The 21,918-nt window shown below is 38.8% G+C and overlaps 3 protein-coding genes across 3 annotated transcripts; 2 read left to right on the top strand and 1 right to left on the bottom strand.

Moving 5' to 3' along the window:
* The first annotated feature begins 1,478 nt into the window (after nucleotides 1-1,478).
* On the top strand, nucleotides 1,479-4,522 carry LOC140796334 (uncharacterized). Its single transcript, XM_073149329.1, has 5 exons — nucleotides 1,479-2,951; nucleotides 3,046-3,238; nucleotides 3,331-3,524; nucleotides 3,608-3,766; nucleotides 3,844-4,522. The coding sequence occupies exons 1-5, from the start codon at nucleotides 1,606-1,608 to the stop codon at nucleotides 4,184-4,186; spliced, it is 2,235 nt and encodes a 744-aa protein (XP_073005430.1). The 5' UTR covers nucleotides 1,479-1,605; the 3' UTR covers nucleotides 4,187-4,522.
* Nucleotides 4,523-8,765: 4,243 nt separating this feature from the next.
* On the bottom strand, nucleotides 8,766-10,489 carry LOC140781437 (homeobox-leucine zipper protein HOX27-like). Its single transcript, XM_073127395.1, has 4 exons — nucleotides 10,030-10,489; nucleotides 9,571-9,857; nucleotides 9,391-9,470; nucleotides 8,766-9,312 (listed from the first exon to the last, which is right to left on the bottom strand). Exons 1-4 carry the CDS (start codon nucleotides 10,337-10,339, stop codon nucleotides 8,964-8,966), a joined length of 1,026 nt encoding a protein of 341 aa, XP_072983496.1. The 5' UTR covers nucleotides 10,340-10,489; the 3' UTR covers nucleotides 8,766-8,963.
* An 8,777-nt stretch (nucleotides 10,490-19,266) lies between these two features.
* LOC140780791 (uncharacterized) lies at nucleotides 19,267-21,013 on the top strand. Its single transcript, XM_073126552.1, has 3 exons — nucleotides 19,267-19,624; nucleotides 19,723-19,826; nucleotides 20,094-21,013. The coding sequence occupies exons 1-3, from the start codon at nucleotides 19,355-19,357 to the stop codon at nucleotides 20,707-20,709; spliced, it is 990 nt and encodes a 329-aa protein (XP_072982653.1). The 5' UTR covers nucleotides 19,267-19,354; the 3' UTR covers nucleotides 20,710-21,013.
* The last annotated feature ends 905 nt before the right edge of the window (nucleotides 21,014-21,918 follow it).

Here is a 21,918-nt window from a genome sequence, read left to right as displayed (position 1 = left end):
GAGAAAAAGATAATAGAAAGCCCCTGCGAGAGAGGAAAGAGAATGAGATCGGAGTGAGAAAAGAACCCTTCCGCTGGGGGCACAATTCGTAGGTCTCAAAATTTTCTAAGCTGCAATCTAAAATTATCCCCCAATAAATTATGTTTCTATATTCCAGAGTGCGGCAATGACAACTACTAGTTTGGTACTGTAGAACCACTGAACCACACACCAAATAAGTAGCAAACTAAGCTTCATTCTCCTATTGACGCATGCCCCCTGAGTCCCTGACCCAATTTAATCGTCAAAAAAAGTAGGTGCCCTTTATTTTATATTTATATTTATATTTATATTTATATTTACAGAACTCAGTGTCCGCACTCCACAGTGCTGCTGCCGCTTAGATGCGACGCTTCCCAAACAGACCTCCGGTACGGATATATCATATATGTGCCCCCATGAAAACACGAATCCAGGCGTCAATTTGCAAATATTCTTCTTCTCTTTTTGCAATTTCCTCTCCTCTCCTGTCTCCATCTACCTTATTCAACCATAAAATAAATCCTGGATCACATTTACATACACCATAGGGGAGCTTTAAATGCTTCTTTGCATATTTTTTTTAATATTCTAGTGGTTATTATTTTGAAAGGATTAAAAGGGAATCTGGGGACCACGCGGAAAATGCCCCGATAATTGCTACCGAGAAAAGGCAAAGATCACATGAAGACGACCGGCATCCTCACCAGACACCAGCTCAAATAAAATAAAAGGCGTCGAGGCTAACCTCACCGCTGGGGCAACGAAGGCTATGTTCAATGACCATGTGAACCTTCTTAAGCTTCTACATTCTTCTCGCAACTGCAAAATTTTATTATCATCTCCTCTCTTCCAGATTCAATATATTTTAAAAAGAAAATAGTTGTCATTGAATCGCTATAGTTTGTCGAGTGTTATATTCGATATTATCAATCGCCTAAATGTGTCTAATATATTTGTGGGTCTGCAAGGATTATTACTTTGTCTGATTAACCTTGCAACCATTTAATTAATCCACTACTTTTTTTTAAATTAAAGGAGAGTATAGAAATCCTGTAAAAAGAGACTGTGCAGTGCCCTATTATTTTAAGTCCAATCTACTGTATAATTTTGGTGTCGGTAGGAGATGCTAAACCACAACAATGAAGAAGTGAGAAAATCTCATAAAACAAACACATTTGTAGGATTCCTTAAAAATCTCATTGAATCCAAGCTGTATTAAAGCAGTTAAAAAAACTACCAAAAAATTAGTGGGAAATTTGGGTTTCATGATAGATAGATAGATAGATAGATTTGCTCCACCTATCTTTGTTCCCCCATTGTATCAGAGATTAAGAGGTAACCCAAAATAGTGGCAAAATAGAAAATTTGTCGAACTAGGAGAGCTATTCCAAAGCTCTAAGCACGTCCCCACATAACCACAGCCACTGCTCGCGCGATACGGTCACCGACCGCCCCCCACATCCCACTACTTCCTCTGCTCCACTCTCCGCTTCCCTTCTCCGACCCTTCTTGTGGCCAGAAAGCCAAAGAAGAAATCTAAGACTAACCCAACTCTAGTTTAGTCTTCTTCTCTTCTTCTAAACCATGAAAGACCCCGGGAAGCATCAGCAGAGCGTAGCCTCTGATATCAGAAGCCTCTACTTGGTGATGACAACGCGCAAGACCAAAGTTTTCCTCTATGGGTTTATCTTCGCTTTCGTCGCTTGCACTGCCTACCTTGCGTTTAATCCATCGGCGAACGCAGCCTCCCCTTGGTTCAACAACCTCTTCACTTCGGCTTCCGTATCCGCGGCTCCTTATAGATCTCAGATATCCAACTTCTTCTCCTATATCTTCCCCAATTCATCTTCTCTTTCTCCGGAGAATTCGTCGATGGAGTTTAATGGCACGCAAATTGGCTCTCGAGGGAATGGGGTTAGAGTGGGCGATTCGAAGGAGAAAGGAAGTGGATCGCAGAAAGATGGGATTTTGGTGGGTAAAAATGCGACTGCTGGGATTGGATCGCAAGGAAATGGAGTTCCTGGAAAGAATCAGACGACCCAGGAGTTGGGTTCTCGAGAAAGTGCTGGTTCGGAGAAGAAAGATGGGGTCTTGCTAAAGAATCAAGCAGATTCTGGAAAGAACCTGACGGAAAAGGGAGTTGCTTCTAAGGATCAAGCAGGGAAGGGAGTTGGTTCCAAGAAAGATGGAGTCTCGAATGGCAAGAACCAAACAGGAAGTGTGATTGGGTCACAGGGAAACAAAGCTCCTCCAATCAAGAAGGAGGCGTCCCCAAAGAACGAGAGCAAGGGAGGAGCCGAGTTTAAGAAAGATGGAAGCTTGGCTGGGCTCGGAAATGGAGCTTCAAAAAGTAATCAGACTGGTGCTGCTCTTAGTAGTAAAAGTAATGAGGTTTCCTCGAAGAAGGAGGCAAAGGAAGGAGTTGGTTCGCCGGGAAATGGAACTCCAAGCAAGAATCACACTGTAGTAACTCCTGGTTCCAGTCCAGTAGCTATGAAGACTCAAAATCAAACAGGAAAAGGAGTTCCTGCAACTAATCAGAAGAATTCAACATCGAGTCATCCGCCCAATGTAGTTTTGGCTAAGAATCAGACTGCTGCTGTTCCAAAAATTAGTGCAAAACCTACAAAAGCTGAGGCCAAAGGGGCTGTAGGAGAAGGCAGGGTTTCCAATTTAACATCTTCATTTATAAAGGGGAATGTCTCGTCTGCAGCAGTTTCAAATGGTGCTGGTAAAAGGGATGATTGGATCAAATCAATGATAGGTTGTGACATCTTCCATGGGAATTGGGTTAAGGATGATTCATATCCACTCTACCCTGAGGGGTCCTGTCCTCACATTGATGAACCATTCGACTGCTATCTCAATGGCAGGCCGGATCGAGCTTATCAGAAGCTGCGGTGGCAACCCAATGGGTGCAATATCCCAAGGTGAGGGAACATAGATAATATCTTGCAAATTTTGGTGAACTTTATCCATTTATGCATGATGTTTACCCATCAAATTGCTTGTTTCTTGTATTAGATTAAATGCGGCCGATATGTTAGAGAGGTTAAGGGGAAAGAGGATAGTGTTTGTTGGTGATTCCCTCAACAGGAACATGTGGGAATCTCTGGTTTGTGCGTTGCGACATGCCATTAAGGATAAAAAGAAGGTTTTTGAGGCATCTGGTCGTCATGAGTTCAGGACCGAGGGTTCATACTCTTTCTTATTTACGGTCAGTTTGATCTTTCATGATGTTTTTATCACTTTTTTATGATCGTCTTAGTGATTGCATTCACTTATTTGTTGTGAATTCCTTTTGGACAGGACTACAACTGCACTGTGGAGTTCTTTCGCTCTCCTTTCCTAGTTCAGGAATGGGAAATGCATGTAAGCAATGGAAAGACTAAGGAAACTCTTAGGCTTGACATAATTGAGAGATCATCTCCCAAGTACAAGGATGCTGATGTTATCGTCTTCAATACAGGGCACTGGTGGACTCATGAGAAAACTTCTAAAGGGTAATCTATTCTACAACCATCACATCCAGAAATCACATAGTGTTTTAGCTTAGAATTGAGGTTGAGTCCAACTACTTATACAGGAAAGATTACTATCAAGAAGGCAATCACATATATGGTGAACTGAATGTGGTGAATGCTTTTCATAAAGCTCTTAATACATGGGCCAAATGGATTGACGCTAATGTGAACCCTAAGAAAACCATTGTATTTTTCAGGGGCTACTCTGCCTCTCATTTCAGGTAGAACATTCGTCCCTTCCTTTTTAATTGATGGTTCTCCATTTCATTAGCTTGAACACCTTTCTTTTATTATGTAGTGGTGGGCAGTGGAATTCCGGTGGCCAATGTCACAAAGAGACGGAGCCAATCAAGAATGATAAGTATCTCTCTTCATACCCACCAAAGATGAGCATCTTAGAAGAGGTGATCAAGGGAATGAAAACTCCAGTGGCTTACTTAAACATAACAAGAATGACTGACTACAGGAAAGATGCGCACCCTTCCGTCTACCGTAAGCAAAATCTAACCGAAGAAGAGAGGAGGGACCCCGAGAGGTTCCAGGACTGCAGCCATTGGTGCCTACCAGGAGTTCCGGATTCTTGGAACGAGCTACTATATGCGCAGCTTTTGATCAAGCAACATCAAATGCTTCATTCATAGAAGCCAAATCGTTTATTGCTGGATTGGATGTTTGTAAATTAGTCTTCATATCAGGGAAAGATTAAAAAAAAAAACCTGAGAAGCGGATCAAAGTGAAAATGTTGAAATAAAGAGAAATGGGGTAGAGCTCTGTTTAAGAAGTAGAAGAAGAAGAAGAAGAAGAAGAAAAAGGTTCTGATATAAAGTTATTTATATCCCACATGGGAGGAAAGCAAGCTGGTAAAGTATGATCTCCCAACATCTATACGATTCTTTCAAGCCTTTTTTGGCTTGTAGAATGTAAAGTTGATATTATATGATCAATTTAAATAAAGAATGCCATAAGTGTGTTGTAAATCAGGTTTGTCTCTTAGATTCCTCTTCTCCTTTTACTGTTTGTTAATTCTGGCCACATTAGATTCCTTTTGTTTCTGTTAATTTGCGCAATTCTTGGAGAGACAATCAACTAAGGAACCAGATACTCTCGATATCTAATGTCTTGAGAGGGTGTGTTATTTAAGGTTCATGGGAATGCATATTTATTTTGATAAACTTGCAATGTGACAAGTAATTCCTTCGTAGGCCTTCTTATCCTGACCCATTTATAAGGGACAATATGATATGGGCCAAAAAATAGGCCATATAACCTTAGAGGCAAGATATATATATATAGATATATATATAAATGATGACACTACTCGTGCATGGAAATTCTGTGTCCGCATAAGAAAGTTTTCTTTCTGGGCTAAGTGAAAGAGAGAAGAGGAAGATAGGCCCAAATTACTCCTAAATCTCCGTCTTTTGCCGGTTTCTATCCGCCTAGATATTCAAAGTTATATTCGTATTCACAAATTATCTTTCATATAGTTTTACCTAAAACAAAACTACCTTATAAGCTTCTATTTTGTATCACTTTTTTAAACCTTTCGTTGCCTCGCTCCTACAACCATTTCCTTTGCCGGCTTTCTCCAAGCAACGTTGGGGGCTCGTTAAAGCTAATGCTCATGGTGGGTTTTTCCCATCGGATGCAACCGCAGCAGGGCTTATGGGAAGGATTCTTTGCTCCCCTGTGATTAATTGCAGCACCCGAGAAGCACCCACCACCCACCTCAGTCTGCCATTTCACCACAAGGTCCAATCTTTTGTCATTCATGCAGTCTTTTTTTTTTCGACCGTGATGGAGATGGAAGAGCGATGCTTTCAGTTTAATCTCAACTGCTGCGCCATCAACTTTGGCTTCCAAAACATGAGGTTTTACCGAACTAGTTACTTTTCCCATTTATGTTTATTGAAATATGTTATCATCAAATTTATTACTAAATAGAGTCTAATTTACTATAACAATAATAAAAATGCTGAATTAATTAGTATTTTATATTTAAATAAAAATATTAATCAGTTTAATATTTTTGTCTAGTCCTAAAAGTTACACCGGCCAACGTTTTATGTATATAAATAACTTAATTTTTTAGTATTTAAAAAAAATCTGGCAAATTTTTTTGTTATAGTTATAATAAATTAAATCTCGTTCGAATAAATTTAAGTGATAGTTAATTTAGAAGAAAAAAAACAAAAGGTTGTTTTTTTTTATAATGTTTTGCTTGACAGCTTTGAAGCGTGGTATACATCAAATTTAATTTAGATTAATATGAAAATATTAACTTTTCTATTCCAATTTAACGGAAAGAATACAAAAGAAAGTTTAAAATATTTATTAGAGAGAATTTTCTCACCATAAAAAAAATTAAAATATCAAAATTACCCTTCTCGTTCCATTAAATTTACTCATTGTGTTATATTCTTTTAACATTACAAGCTTCAAATCTTAGTTCTTATATAACTATCACAATGTATCTCTTTTTAAATATATAATTACAAAATTAAAATTTCTAATTATTTTAAAAATAAGGGTAGAAAAGATAAACTTACTCAAACCATATTATTATTAATATTATAGAAGTATTATGGTAATTTATAATTTCTATGTTAAGTTTGGATGAAAATTTTAACATTTTAGAGAAGTAATTTAATTTTAGGACATAATCATAAGGGGATAATTTATAATTTTCTGTCTAAAATATTGTAAAATTAGCAATATAAATTTTACAAGGCAAAGGAATTTCTTATAGATATATAGGAAGATATTTTCCTCAGCATCTCAAAGAAACTATATAATTTAGCAATTTGACTTGCAACAAGAAAGTAACTAGTTGAGCATTAATAAAGTATTAGACAAGACAATCAAGCTAACAATTAATTATTATTCAGATGCATTGGTTGCAATAGTGGATGAAGATATTCTTGACGTGATTTTTTTTATTGCAACAACTATGATAAGAACCAACGAATTATCATCATTAAGCACCATCAACACTAATCACCTAGCAGCAAGTGGATAAATAAAAGAAAAGAAGAACTAATTTTAACATATATACTTGGTCAACCAAGAGTTGTTATAAGCCTCCATATTCTAAGTATCAAGTAGAAGCCCACCTGATGCAAATGAGGATTCCTTGTCTCGTCCACGTATGTCGATTGGAGTCGGATCTTAGGGAATCAAATACAAGCAATTGAATCCTTAGCAAGAATATTAAATAGAGACTTGCTTCATTTAGTTTGAATGAAAAATCTCCAACATGTAAGCAAATTGCATGGGAGTGACAAAGTTCACCACTTGGACTTGGAATCTTCCACCAATCTGCCTTAAAAAATTATCTTACAAGAATCTTAGATATTATTAATCTTGCATCTAAGTTGCGTTTTCTCCACAAATTTATTCAATACTATAACAATTTAGACATATAAGAGATATGGAAAAGGAGCAACTTGATCAGAAGATAACAACTTTAGGTTAAATAAAGTAGGACGCGGCGACTAAGTTTGCAACAACAAATTAACTATAAATTAAGTAGCACTAATTGCCACATTGTGTTAACCCATGCTAATTAGAGGGTCCCCACTAATTAAGGGGATGAGTTTGGTGATCCAGAAATAGGGGTGTTGACTTAGTAACATAACATAGAACTTCTATCAAGTTGACTCCAATATAGCCATCAATCCTGGAATGGCATTGGACGAGGCGACCAAGTGCTTAACAAAGAGTAATTAATAAATAAAATTAGTTGTAAACTATCTAATAGAATAAATGATATGCCAAATAAGACAAACAACGTTGAACTTTGATTAGAGTTACATGGACGTACTTGTACTAGACGCAGCAATTACGTTGAGAACCAACTAAGTTATTATTTAGCAGCATTAGTTGGAAATCATATGTTTAAATACTTTGTTCCGCGAACAAAATCGCAAGTCCGACGTCAGAATAAAACGAGACGCTATTTTGTATTAATATTGTTATCTGTCACGAGGGCCATTCAAAAGTTGGGGTATGAATATATCATCCTTGATGTTGATATGAATCTTGAATCTGTCTAGTTTTTGTCTTTAGGGGAAGTACCAATACCATAAACGAATTAATGAATCACAGAGTTGGTTGCTATGCACTAATTAGAATGAACATTTGCAAGTGGTCAATGTTTTTTTATAGATCGGAAGTGTTTTCTTATGTTATATTTGCTAGGATTATTAGCCTTGGCCCTTATATATAAGAACCTACCTACAAAGAAGCATTAAGGCCAATAAATTAGCTGAGTAATCTTTCTAACTATATGACAAAACCAAAAGGTATGTGACAAAGAAAAGAGTGCCTGTCTAAACATATCATAAAGATTTACGCTATCTTATCTCGTCATCTGACCCATCTCATATTTAGCTTTCCGCATATTTTGTACATACAAGTGTCACTCGCTTTGTTTCATATGCTGTCCTTCCAATATATAAAGAGTCCTATCTTGTTTATATGTGGAAACTCGAAGCCATCTTTCCACCGCCATCCTCTTAAACAATGCATATTAGGTTTCATAATCTAAGCCCCAAAAACACAAGCTTGAAGCATTTCTGGGCATTAATTTAAGTGCAAGTTTGCAATATGCAAATGGTTAAAGGAAAGCTCCATGCTATGCACTGTTGTAAATAGTATCCACATAGCGTACAGTTGCAACGCAAGCAAAATATTTAGATGGAAGGTGGAAGAGCAAATGTTTTTTTTTTTTTTTTGAGATGGCCCATGATGATTAAAATGAACTAGTTGGAGGAGGGGAACAAAACAGAGAATAAAAACAGTGGGGAGTTTGGTATTAGTTTGCCTTCCAGAGAGGAAGGATTCATTAATTCACCTGCACTAGTCCAAATGCTACATTAATGACACCCATGTCTTCTAATACCGGTAGAGGATCAAATTAATTATTGGCTTATTCGATTGGTGGACTATGAATTGGTGCCCTGTTTGGTTAGGTCTCGGTCAAGTCAAGACATTAAGAGGGTGGACACTTGGTTGGTCTCATCTTAATGGTCAGGGTGAGGTGCAGGTTTGTTCCAAAACAACTTCGACCAAATGGTATTTAATGCCAGGAGCTGCTCACAGTGCAAGAATCCAAGATAGTGTTTTGTGGGAATATTAGAATCCCCTGTTCTTCTGCATTCTTTTTTATATCATTTGTTTAGTTTTTAATGAGATTTCTGTTCTCTTGAAGGGGAACAGTTTTCTTTCAGAAGAACACAACTTCAAGCAGATAGGTTTCATATACATTTACACTAAAAATGACAAGTCAAAACTTTTATAGAACTATCACCTATTCACCTCCTTCCAAACCTCACTAAGAAGAAAATTTAAAAGAAAACATCAAAAAAATGAGAATATTTACATGAATAAACACCACTGCAGTCCACGGCGGCGCGCTCATGACGACGCCGACGGCTGATTCGGCGGCTGCGAAGCGAATGGGTTGAAGCGAGCCTTCGAGAAGAGTGCGGCAAAGGAAGAAGGCCGGTGTTCTCCGGCGGTCCCAGCGGTTCCGCCGCCGGCTGCGGCAGCGACGGAGGAGGGGGACGAGGAGGTGGAGACGACGCGTACACAGGAGGGGCACATGGAGAGCGTCGTCGCCGGGAGGTGCATGTTGAAATGGTGCGCCGTTTTGAGGGCTCTCAGCTCCGCCAACTCCTTCTGCAACCTCCTGTTCTCTTCCGTCAAGGTCTCGCAGCAGCGCTTCAAGTACTCGCAATCCACCTCCGTCTGCTTAAGCTTCGTCCTGCTCCAAATTAGGAGTAAAGATTGGATTTTTATGTACAAAAGATTACATCTTTACGCTCTCAGGAAATATAATTACCTGGCTCGCCTGTTCTGGAACCAGACTTCCACTTGTCGGGGTCGGAGGTTGAGCTGCTTCGCCAGAGCAAGCTTCTGCTTCTGTTACAAAGAATAAGGAGTTAAATTTCTTTCTTTATTTATTTTTTTACTTGAGACGTTTCAAACTTTGAGATGAAATTTGAGATTGGTGTGAGCGTACTGGGTTGAGGGTGTTGTGCTCCTTAAAGCTCTCTTCGAGGAAGGCGGATTGCTCTTTGGAGAGGCGAAGCTTTTTTCTCGCCAAGCCATTCTCCTCTTCGTCGCTCCCCCGAGATAAAGCCCTCTCGAGCTCGCCTTCAGCTCTTGTCATTGGCTCTACAGCTGTCGCCCTTTGAAAGGAGGAGACTATGCTATTGGGGGAAGAAGACAATGCTGCGCCTTCCTCTAATTCGTCCATGGATGGTGCTCGGTTCACATCGAACCCTCTTGTGCAAGCTTCTAAACTTCCTGCTCAAATAAAAGAATGGGGGAAACGGATGATTTTTAGGAAACTAATAAATACCCAGGTCAGAAATTTACTCCTTTGGAAGAAATCCAAACATACCCAACTCATTAATCTCGTTAAAAATGGTAAAAAGCGATGACATCCGGACAAATAATTGGGTAGAGAGGTTCTTACTGGTCTCAGGAGCCCAAGGGAACCCAAGATTTGGCGAGGCATGGCGAGGCATTGGAACCCGGGGAAGAAGGCTAAGCTGCATAGATGGCTCCTCTCCTTCCTCCATGGCTTCCCTCCTTTCGTTTCCCTCACTTTCTCTCTCTTCCTCCTCCTCCTCCTCCTCCTCTTCCTCCTCCCGCTCCTCCTCTTCCCTTCTCCCAAACCCAACTCCCAACCCCAAGCCCAACCTTTTCGCGGCCCTAGCCGAAGCCTTCTCCCCACCAAGCATCGGCTTCGCCGGAGCCTCTCCCAAGCTCAACCCCAGCTCCATCTCGAAGTTTTAGGGGGAAGAGAGAGAGAGAGAGAGAGAGAGAGAGAGAGAGAGAGAGAGAGAGAGAAAGGGAAAAAGGAGCAAGCAAAAGGGAAGCAGGGGGAGAAGAGGAGAAAAGGCTTTGGGGGTTTTATAGAAACAGAAGTCTGTAATCAATTGCAAGCCCAAGCTGAGTTTGACCGACAAAGCCCAGGTTGACAAATCACACGTGACCTGGAAAAAGAAAGAGCAAAATAATAAACTAATCAAATATTTTCCTGAAAGTTTTTAAAATAGTACTGGAAGAATATAATAATTTCATTAATCATCATTGGCTTCCCAACAGTATAAACTACCCACGTATGTTATCAGAAAGCCGAATCCCGACTTACTTCAAAAAGTAATTAATATAGGCGTTGCCAAGTCCCAAGGTGTTAATTGCAAAAAGTATTGATTTTAGAATAACGGGCTCGACTTTTTATTTAATGAACCTTGATTCCTACCATCTTAATGCAAAATCTAGTGGTGGGTACATCATACATGGCCATCAGAAGGTGCAGAAATTGTCATTAATGTTGTATGCATGTGTATCCCTGTCTATTATGTGTATAATGGGGACAAACTGATGGTTTTGTTTTCTAGCTGCAATCATATGTGATGATGGCTACTGTTATGTGTATGATGGCCGTGGTCCGAAATATTATGCGATGGATGGAGCCCTGCCTAGAATAAGTTTTTAATCATTACTCTTTTGCATTTAGCTACTCCGGGATAATTTTTTGCACTTAAGTCCTATTTACTTGGTAATAATATTTCGATAAACAATATGTCCCTATAATTCCCGTTGTTTACTGCCATTACGCTACCAGAGTTACTCCTTACTAGCATATGTAATTATAAATAGATTTGGTCGTCTTGCGTATTTAATCGGCAACCAATTATTGGAGACCAAAAACTCAACTAGTTGACATTGTTTGTTTATAATCAATCGCAAGAGAGGAAAAACTCAACAGAGTTGACATTTATTTTTATTTTATTTTTCTATTAATTACAATGATGTAGTACATATATTATGGTCAATTATAACAACAGAGACACTCAAATAATGCATGCCACAGGAGACGTGATCATGATTGATTCTAATTTTTTTTCTTAATACTTAATTGAAAGATAATAGGTATATACCAACATAGCGATGATGCCAATTAAGTTGTATAAGAGAAGTTTTGTTCTAACTTAAATAAATAAATAAAAGAAACAAGAATTGAGTTGGCAGACAAAGTCAAACAAAATCAATGTCGTGCAAAGGGATAATTTAATCATGTCGGCTAATACAACCCCAAAGCTGTCTCCCTAATTCGAATTATTATTATTTTTTTAAAATTAAAAAAAAAACCTTACATGAATAAAGCTTTTTATGTAGTTGGGTTGCACTAACATATTGGCATTGTTATTATGCGTGATAAATATCAGCAGTAGAATAGTAATGGTTAGATTGGTAGGCAGCCTAAATATTGCATCCTATTATTTTATGGGTGGTAGAAAGTCGAAAGGAAGCGTAAGCAGCAGCACACTACGTGACGAGATCACGTGGCATGCGGCAGAGTGATAAGTGCACCCAATTTATTGTGGAGCTGACCAGCCTCGTGTGCTCTTATTTAATTCCTCGTCTGATCAAAACACCGCTGAGCCTGAGCCTGAGCCTGAGCGTCCTATCCCTCTATTTTGCTCCTCTCCTATTCTTGTAGCCGAGGAATCCGATTAGACCTATGAATGGATGAATGGGGAGCATTGAAACGCCCACAGCTTTCCATCATTTCCCCTTTTGACAGTAGTCATCCACCCTCCTCACCTCTCTCATACAATCTAGCTAGGTTTTAAATTGCTTGTACGTTATTTTATTTTATTTTATTGGGAAGCATTGAAGCCCAAAGAAGCCATTTGACTAACTGGAGTAGAATATTAAATAAGTGGCACATATCTGAACGTCTTTATTCTAGGGTTTTAGTTGGGATTTTCTTTTCTTTTCCGAAATATCTCACGCATTTATTCCATAAATGTAAACCCTAGTTTAGTTTGAGTTCGGAAACCTAAATTTGGTTATGTATTTCTAGCCACTTTCAGTAATTAAACACTATTTTTATCCCTAGCCAAGTACACTCCACAATCCAAAAGAGTAATTATATACCTTCAACTTACTTATATCTATCATTTTTATATTTTTATCAATATTCTCTATCCTCTCTCTTTCACCTATCTTCCACGAAATATATATTTTTTAATTATAAATGAGCTCCTCTTTCACATTAAGAAAATAACCCTAAAGAATATTTGTCCAGTGAAAAAAATATTATTTTATATAATTTACATAAAGGTTTAATATGAGTTTAAAATAACTGGTTTACATTTATATTTTATAAAAATAATATATTGGTAGTATCAATATATGACACATACTTAATTTTTTTAAATAAATATTTTTCATATTTTCATGTCATATCAAATTGATCATTAGACCTTTTATTAAATCATTTCCCATCGATCTCTAATTTCCCTCAAATTACGGTTTCTTCGAAAAAAAATTTATTACTTACTGAGTCCATAGTAAATTGAATTCATGAATAGTAGTCGGGGGTTTATGAGCTTTTAAAAATGTAACATAATATTATTATTTAAAAATTATTAACCTAAATCATTAAAAATAATAATAGTTAAACTTTCGTCCAGTTCAAAATTAAATACCACATTTTTCTTAGGCTAGTTCAACTACCTAAATCATGACTAAGAAGTATGTTCAAAGACTTAGTCTCAAACCAAACATACCCTAAATTATCAATTTGCTCTCACTTATTTATATACTATTTATAATAATATATTATAATTAATATTTAAGTTGAACAATATAATTTCACTATAATATATTTAGTAATACGGTAGAATATGTTTACGGTAAAAAAAAATGTCTGATATTGAACGTTCATTTTTTATTCTATTTATATTGCATAAATTATGATAAATTAAATCTAATTATCTTGTACCCAATAAGTATGACAATAAATATGAGGATATAAAAAAATATTCTAAAATAAAATTAGACTTTCTATTTGATTTTAAGCCTATTTATTTATTGTCTTTCTCTATAAAAAAATATTAATAAATATCTCTTTATATTAAACTATGAAAAAAAGGTAATACGTTCAATGTAATCATTTTTATTTATTATTCTAATTATCACATCTTAACATCATATTATTTTATATTTTTATCCTAGCACTTATTATTTATTTGCAAACTAACACCCAGTGAGAAATTCGAATAATTTTTTGATCCCAAAATAAGTTCTTACTTTATACTAATTCTATATATTTTTTAATATGCACCGACCAAAATGGAGTGGATGACTCTAAAAGACAAGAGTATATGTACAATAATTATTTTAGTACAGTAATTTAGTAATCAAGTACCAGTAACCCATAATAAACAATGGAGGTTCTGTTGGATATAGTGCATGCTCTTGAGCAGCAGCAAAGCCATTTCGGTATCGTGCTAGTAAGGTAAGCGCCAATTCAAGTTCCCCGATCGCATTGCTCTCTTCTTTCTTTTTTTGACTCGATTATTTTGGCCAGGATGAAAAGAGAGGCTTCTCTCCCCGACTGAGTTTTTTTTCCTCTTTTATTCTGCTATGCCTTTCAAATAGCCCTTGATGTTTATTGAACGTTGGTGCCTGGCTCGTTGAGGTGTAGCGGGAGCATGAGCTCCTTTCGTTTTGTGGAGAGCTCGTGCTCTGCCTCTCATCCTTTGTAGCTTCACCCGTAGCCGTTCTAGTTTATTGTGTCATTGGCCTCTTTGATGAAATACGAGATAGTGTATTTCTTTTAGTATGTTTTATCGTAGGATCGAAATAAATTTAGGCATAATAAAATATAATTTCTCTTATTTTATATCTATATTCATGTTTCATTTAGTTTAAAGTATTATAAAAGTAGTGATATAATATTTTTATATGAATCTCTAACCTATTTTCGTGTATATATATTAATTAACTACCTATAAAATTTAGTAATTATATTATGACCTTTTATATATTTTAGGAATAAAATACGGCTACTGTATGTATAATTAGTTAACAAATATGATGACTAATTTTTGCATTGGTAGATGAATAGAAATGATATATATGAATTTACTGCTATTTGGATCAGTATCCGAACCGTGTATGCGGTACCGGGAGGAGGCAATGATAATCAACCGCGGCGAGGCGGGGACAACTGTCCGCGTGGAGGAGACAGCGTCATCAGGGGCAATCATTACTACGGTCGACGCCTTGTGCCCTCACTGGACCCCACTGCCATTATTTCTTCTTGATTGATTTGGTCTCCTTTCGCGCCCCACCCCACCCCCCCTCGCTTTGCTTACCGGGACGGTGACGACATCCACCCGGCAACGGAAGAATCACAGAACCCGACGGCTGAGGGCCGAAGCACGAATCTCGATGCCATGTACGGGTCCCACCGCCATAACGTCTTGCCTCAGCGTCGCGCGTGGGGCGCCGGCGTTGAGGACCACGGCGACGACCCGAATCCAGCACTAAGATGGGGCCCGTCGGTGGGCCATCCTCGGTACGGCTGGCTACATCACAGCCGTCCGTTTTCCTGGATAGGATGCTGGGATGGTGTACGGACGATGTGATGGAAGAGTGAGAGTGGATCCCTGAGCACGCGTGGATTTAGCTAGTTTGACTGATTGGATGGTAGCAGGGTGATCAGTTCCTTACCACATTGTGCCCGTTCCAAATAATCCAATGCCAATGGTCTTTATAAAATATTTCTACAAACTAACAATACTTTATAATCAAAGCTAGGGTTCGTGATGCCTGAGTTTAGAGTAATTAGTTGTCATTGTTATCGATAGGAAGTGTTCATGAAGTATGAGTGCCGATGACATGATAATGAGTCGCATTGCGTACCAACTGCCACTCACTTTTAACGTATTCCAGCTCCAATCATTCTGTCATATGATTGCTGGGTATAAATCATTATTGATCCCATTGATCTTCTACATATTGCTTAGCATCCAAATATAGGATGTAGCCACGCCTCCCTCGCATGCAAAGACCTCTCGTACAAAAAGGAATACGTTTTAGATATATTGGAAAGAGTAGGCGATAAAAAGTTGATGGCCAACATGGCTGGGTATTTCCCATGCATCATCATCATCCTTCCAAAGATATCAATCGATACTGATGACCGACAACTATGGACATGCCTCCCCTTGTCCATTATTCTTATTGGTGTTATATTACTAGTTTGTCTCAGATTCAACATTGGACTCAGCTTTTATGTTTTGTTTCCTCCTTCCATAATGATGCGATGTATAGTAGCAGAACCACTACTACTAGAGAGTACTACTACTACTACTACTACTACTACTAGTAGCAGCCTAAGTAGGACTAACATTATCTATCTCCGTTCCTACTAATTAATGACTTGTGATGATTGCTATCTCGGCCAAATTCCCAAGACTTTTTTGTTTCGGTAGAAAATTACAAGAATGGCCCGCTCCACTTTTGGGTTCTTTCTCCTCCTCCTCCTTCCCAATTCCTATCCATTTCATCCATTAACCCATTGCAGGTGTGTAGACGAGTGGCATAATGGTGAATATGGGGGAGAGGAGGAGGGGGGGCCGGGCAAGTAGTAGGAGGGCAGAGGCAAGCTAGGCATGGGGTTGAGTAGTAGTACTGCTGCTACTGGTGTCTGTGTGTGTAGGTATCTCTTTTGCCTGTGGAGTCTCGTGTGGTCAATCATGGCACATGCTCCGAGCAATCATGTCTCAACCTCAGATCAAATGCAGAAGCATGACATCTCCCTCCCTCCCTCCAAGCCCTTTCCTTTTCCTTGTCAGAATTCCTCCTCCTCTCTCCTACCCTACTCCTATTGGATGATACACATTTAGTTGATTTATTATTAGGGAATTTAGTTGCTAATGAGATTGACCCGATTCGGCCGGCCACAGCTCCACCATTTTAATTTGTTTCTTTTTTTAATGGGATCAAATTGTCAAAATAAATATCGTACGATACATTACTATTCGTTGGAATTAATTATCAGAGTAATTTATATATTTTAAGGTTGTTATTTATAAAGCAACTATCCAGAGAGACGGGTAGACAAGAACAGAGGATAGAGTCATTGCATGCCCTCCCGCCCAACCCACATCCCAAATCATACTATCTTCCATGCATAATCATAACTCGGATAATAATAAATAAATAAATAAAAGGAGAGGGAAAGTAGAAAAGAGGGGAATAGCTACTGCCCAAGGGACCACACACTATAGCAAATAGTGATGATATATAGGTCCACCCCCATGTAATATAATGATGGCGACGAGGAATGATGCATGCCAACAACCTCTCTCTCTCTCTCTCTCTCTCTCTCTCTCTCTCTCTCTCTCTCTCTCATGACTCGTGAGTCATGGTCTCATCTCATGGAGGAGGAGGAGGAGGAGAAGGAGAAAGAAGCACACTGAAACAAAGGGAAGGGAGGTAGAGGAGACCAATTTGGCGAGCATGCATTCTGCAATCATCTGGATCTAAGAATGGATACGCATGGAGTTTGCACTCCGAGGACTTCCTTTTTGTCGTTGCTTTGACCAAATCAATGAGTCTCTAGTGAGGAGGATCAAAAGGATGGAAGGAATTTTATATTGTTTTGACGGCAGTATTACTTGGAAAACGCTGGATAACTTTGTTTTTTTTTGTTCCTTTTGACCAACTCCAAGGCTCGGTGTAGCCCTAATAATAAGATTCTCGAATAAGGTTGTAAAGTTATTTACATCAATCCGTCCCGTGATGCGTTTGACGTTTTCCCAATCTTTCTTTTTTCTTCAGTTATTCAACCTTATAAAAGTCTTATTCTTAGTGACATATTTGACTGTTAGCGACCTCATTTATATACACTATATTTTACCACGTAATTGGGGGCATACATAGTTTTCCCTCTACGGCAATGGGGTGACTTAATGACTAAATTAGTGTTTGTAAATCAGAAAGCCATTTTAATTAGTCAAGCTATAATTATAAGTTTGAAACTCTTTCCATACTTCATCCACGCGGTTGATGGTTGATGCTATCAACCATTGAAGTTTCAACTCTTTTCCTTGAGAAAAAAAAGGGGTTAGGATGAATTGGTTCTGCCTAACAAATAATGATTACAAAGTTATGGGAAAGATGATGGCGTACAAAGAAAATCTTTATGTTTGCTTCAGTAATCATAGCGGTAATTATAGCGACGCGCTCATAAAAATTTACTTTTTGAGTCAAGAAAAATATGATTGCGAAGGAAAACCACCCGCCTTTGCGTGGGGAGTTAAAATTATGAGGTAGATAGTCACTAACTACATACAAAGGAGAAAAGAGACTACAAGAAGATAGAAGATTTCTACTTAGATTGGGAGGGAGTGCTTTCATAATTACATAGTAATCAAACAACGGTAGGTAATTATCATTCGTAGTTGGAAGACAAATTTTCTCTCTGTTTTTCCTTTTATTTTGGTCACTCTCTTTAGAGGTAAATTATAGCGGCTAATGCGACTTTATATCTTAATAGCCATTTTGTAAGCCAAGGAGATGTCGGAAGAAATATAGGCCCATACCGTTTTCTATAGGGCGTCAGTAAAATCTAGGCCGTAGAATTATGTCGGCCCAGAGAGGCCCGTTATAGTCAAGTCCACGGTGTTTAAAGTTCGGGCCGAAATGGAGTAAATCATTATTGAATCCAATGGATGTAGTTTGATTTGGATATGGAGTTGAATTTTATTGCAAATATAAAAAAAAAATTCAGAGAAGTTGAAATACTGTTAGAATTCAAACCCTAAAATACTCATATAAAATGAATCGTTTTAACTATCTGGGCCATAATGGAGATTATGAAGCTTTTTTCAAGTTGAACTAGATATCTTGCTTCAAGTTCGTTGTTAATGCTCATCTTTAGAAAAAAAAAGTTATGATATTTGCGGCTTAATCAGACAATCTTTAGTCAGCCGGCAAATAGATAGATGATCCGGACGCTCAGTAAAAGGGTTGGTTGGTCCATTTAATCAAAACCCTCTTGAGAGCAACTACTTCGTCCCCAAAACCTTAATTACGACGTTGATTGCTAAATTGCTCATTCTTTTTATTTTATTTTTTATCCTCTTTTAAATACCATTCACCAGATGAAACTTTCAACTATATATATTAAAAAAAAAGTCTCAGAACCAGTGAATCTTATTAGCTTAAGTTGGCTTGCGATAGGTCCTTCCTGTTGGGATTGGCGTGATATCGTTGGCAAGTTGCTGTCGTACACGGTGGCACCCACGTCCAGAATTAATTGGAAGGCCAGGGAGATGCTCAACTCCATGGCCTTTTCATGTGTGTTTGGTCCCCATGGGCCAAAGTTTATATCTCTTTCCTTGTCTAGTTATTACGACAATATCATGTGATAGGTATACCTTCTTCTTCCTCAACCTCATTTTCGGTGTTCACACGATCTAGATGGGTCAATCTGGGACGTTATCGACGCAATCAGTGATTGCTAAAATTCTTGTCTGATTCATATGATCGCGTCCGAAAGAGAATACATGAATAGTTTACATCTCCTAACCTCAGAAAAAGAAAAGAAAACACCACTTTTAACAGCCTGATCGTGCCAACGTATTTAACTGCATGCTCCGACGGTCCGACCCGTATCAAGTTCAAGCCAGTAAGCCCGGTCCATTAGGCCCATCAAGTTTCGGACCCTAATCGGATCAGTGGAGAGGATCCGAAATGCTAGCCCCACCTTCTTTGCGTGCATCTAAGCTAGGTGCTGGAACAGCATCATACATAGTAAACATAAATGGAATTATGGAAATAAAGTCCCAACCAAAAAGCCCCTCTTTAATATTTAACCCACTTTGAGGAGAGCCTTTGCACTCTTCCAAAAATCTCTCTCTCTCTCTCTCTCTCTCTCCTCTCTCCTCTCTGTCCTCATCCATCCATCTCTCCTGATCTCATCTATGAGGATTCGAAGGAGACCTCCATTTCCTTCCTCTCTAACCTCAGATCCATCCACCCCACTTCTCCCACCACCAAATGGAGCAAGAGATGACTCAAACGAGAGAGAAATAGGAGTGGGAGGACGAAGAGAAGGGTTATTGCACCCAGATGGGCGTGGTTTAGGAGAGGGTTCTACCAAGAGGGATCAGACCATCGTGGGAAAGAGGAGCTCAACCCACCTCATCCCAAGTTGTCGCAGTCCTCCTCCCCCAAATCCTATCCATGCGCAGGTATTTAGTTGTCTACTATTTCTTCTCTTCAAAATGCAACGGGGATTGAGTATTGGTTGGAAAATGGCTATTTGGGTCTCATGCATCTTGGTGATCAGGGGGTGGAGGAGCAGAAGCAGAAGCAGAAGAAGAAGAAGGAAGAGGAAGAGATGGTGGATTCCACTAGGAGATGGGATGCAGGCCAAGTTAATAGTAATAAGAGGTTGGTAAAAAAAAAGAAAGGGATTGTGATCCCCCCTTCTCTCTCCTTTAGGAAATGTCTTGTTATATCTCATTCTATGGTGGTAAAAAAAGAGGGAAAAAAGGATCCCATCTTGTTGTTAATGCCATGCGTGCCAGCTTGACCCCATCATGACATCCCACCATCCCACATCTACCCATGCATCCATCCACACACATCTCAAGCTTGTGATACTGCACTAATGCACAAAGAAATATGCAAAACACTTCATCTCCTTTGTCTTCCCAGGTTAGAAGTGTCAGATTCGAAGAAAAAGTTGGGAACTTATGATCATAATGGATTGGAAAAGGAGAGGAAGTCCAAGAAGAGTTGCACTAGTTCTAATAACAGTGATGCCAAGCTACCCAATGGTGTAACAGTGGACGACGACATCAACCAAGGAAGGAAACGAAAGAGGAGCCACGCCGCGGCGCTAATGGAGGGTTCGAGATGTAGCCGCGTCAACGGAAGAGGGTGGCGGTGCTGCCAGCAAACGCTCGTCGGATACTCTCTTTGCGAGCACCATCTAGGCAAGGGAAGGCTGCGGAGCATGACTAGCGTTCGAGGGCAATTGGGTAGTAATAATCTCAGGCGGCGCGTACCACAAGAAGAAGAAGAAGAAGAGCTAATGCTGCAGCCTCAGTATTCAGAAGTACTCGAGGGGGTGAAGGAGGAGGGGGAGGAGGAGGAGGACAACGACGAAGAGAAGATGGCGAAGGCGAGGAGGAAGAGCATTGGAATGGTGAAGGCTCGGTCTATTAGTAGCTTGCTTGATGAAATGAATGATAATTCCGGGTCATCAACTGCTTTGCAATCACCAGTGCTACCACCATCAACTCTCAATGGCAGCGAAGCTATGGTTTAATATGGAGCAGTAAGAAAGTTTTACACTACTTATATCTTGTGCTTTGGTACTTTTGTGAATCCAATGTTGGTTAGAAATCATGCAAATTCTATTGCACTCCAACTCTACTCATTCCTTTTCCCATATTCTTAATTATATAGTTCCAAAGTAAGAAGTAAGAGAAGGTATTGCATTATTAGCTTGGTGCAACTACAACTACATATATTGTTTTCACTTGTTGCTAATGCTAGAAAGTATACTACTAGCATTATTTTTTGGATTAGTATAATGCATGCCAGCATGGTCTTGTGATATGTTGTAAAAACTATAGATCATGAGGCATCTTTGTTAACTGTGGGGGGTTCGTTTTGCTGCAGAAAAGAGGCAGTCTTATGTAGTTTTGAGACTATTTTTTATTACTCTTTATTCCCTCCGCTGTGACCTTTGTGGGATGTGCAGCGCATGTGCTTGTTGTCTATTCAGGTTGGTTGGAAAAAAAAAATCTACTTTTCTCCTCTCCTTTGTGGTGTTAAATAATTAATGCTTAATCTCATATTCTCTTTCTCTCTCTCTCTCTCTCTCTCTCTCTCTCTCTCTTCTCTTTTCTGAAACGTTTAATTAGTTCCACCATTGCATAAAGATTTGGATCCGTTATGATTTAATTTTTAGAAGAGTTGAGTTTGTTGGTACAGTATCTATGTCGACATAATCACATAAACTCGACTTGCAAAATAAACTTGCCGGAGAACAAAAGTTATAAACTAATTTGGCTTTCTCAGTTCATCACTATTGGGCAAATAAAGTTATCACCTATATATATGATACAAAATATGCAATAAACTACTCGTTGTAATCATAGCCACAGTTTGTATGTTAGTCCATAAACAAAAAACCCAATTACGGTCTAATCCCAAAGCCATGTGAGAGAGTAACTAATCTCCCACTTGTGCCTCACGTTAGATTAGCTGGAAGTAATGAGATTGTTCTCATTGAAAGGGAAAACGACACAGAGCCAATTCATATGGGCTTTAATGTGGCCAAACTGGGCATACGTAATACTTGTATGCCCACAAGGAAGAAGGGTCATATCCACCCATTGGAAGTTTGTGCAAAATTAGTACATTGGCCTCTTAACCTCTTCATGCCATCTCCCTACTCTTATTGCAGCCTTTCTGGCAGACCGCTTCTTAGGAGATGGGAAAGAGAGTGAGGTGGTCTTCTCTTAGGTTT

Source organism: Typha latifolia, chromosome 1 (genome assembly GCF_019914945.1).
Source record: "Typha latifolia isolate L0001 chromosome 1, TyphaL0001v2, whole genome shotgun sequence".
Taxonomy (NCBI): Eukaryota; Viridiplantae; Streptophyta; class Magnoliopsida; order Poales; family Typhaceae; genus Typha; species Typha latifolia.
The sequence above is the reverse complement of the archived record's forward strand: the minus strand, read 5'-3'. Positions and strand labels throughout refer to the sequence as shown.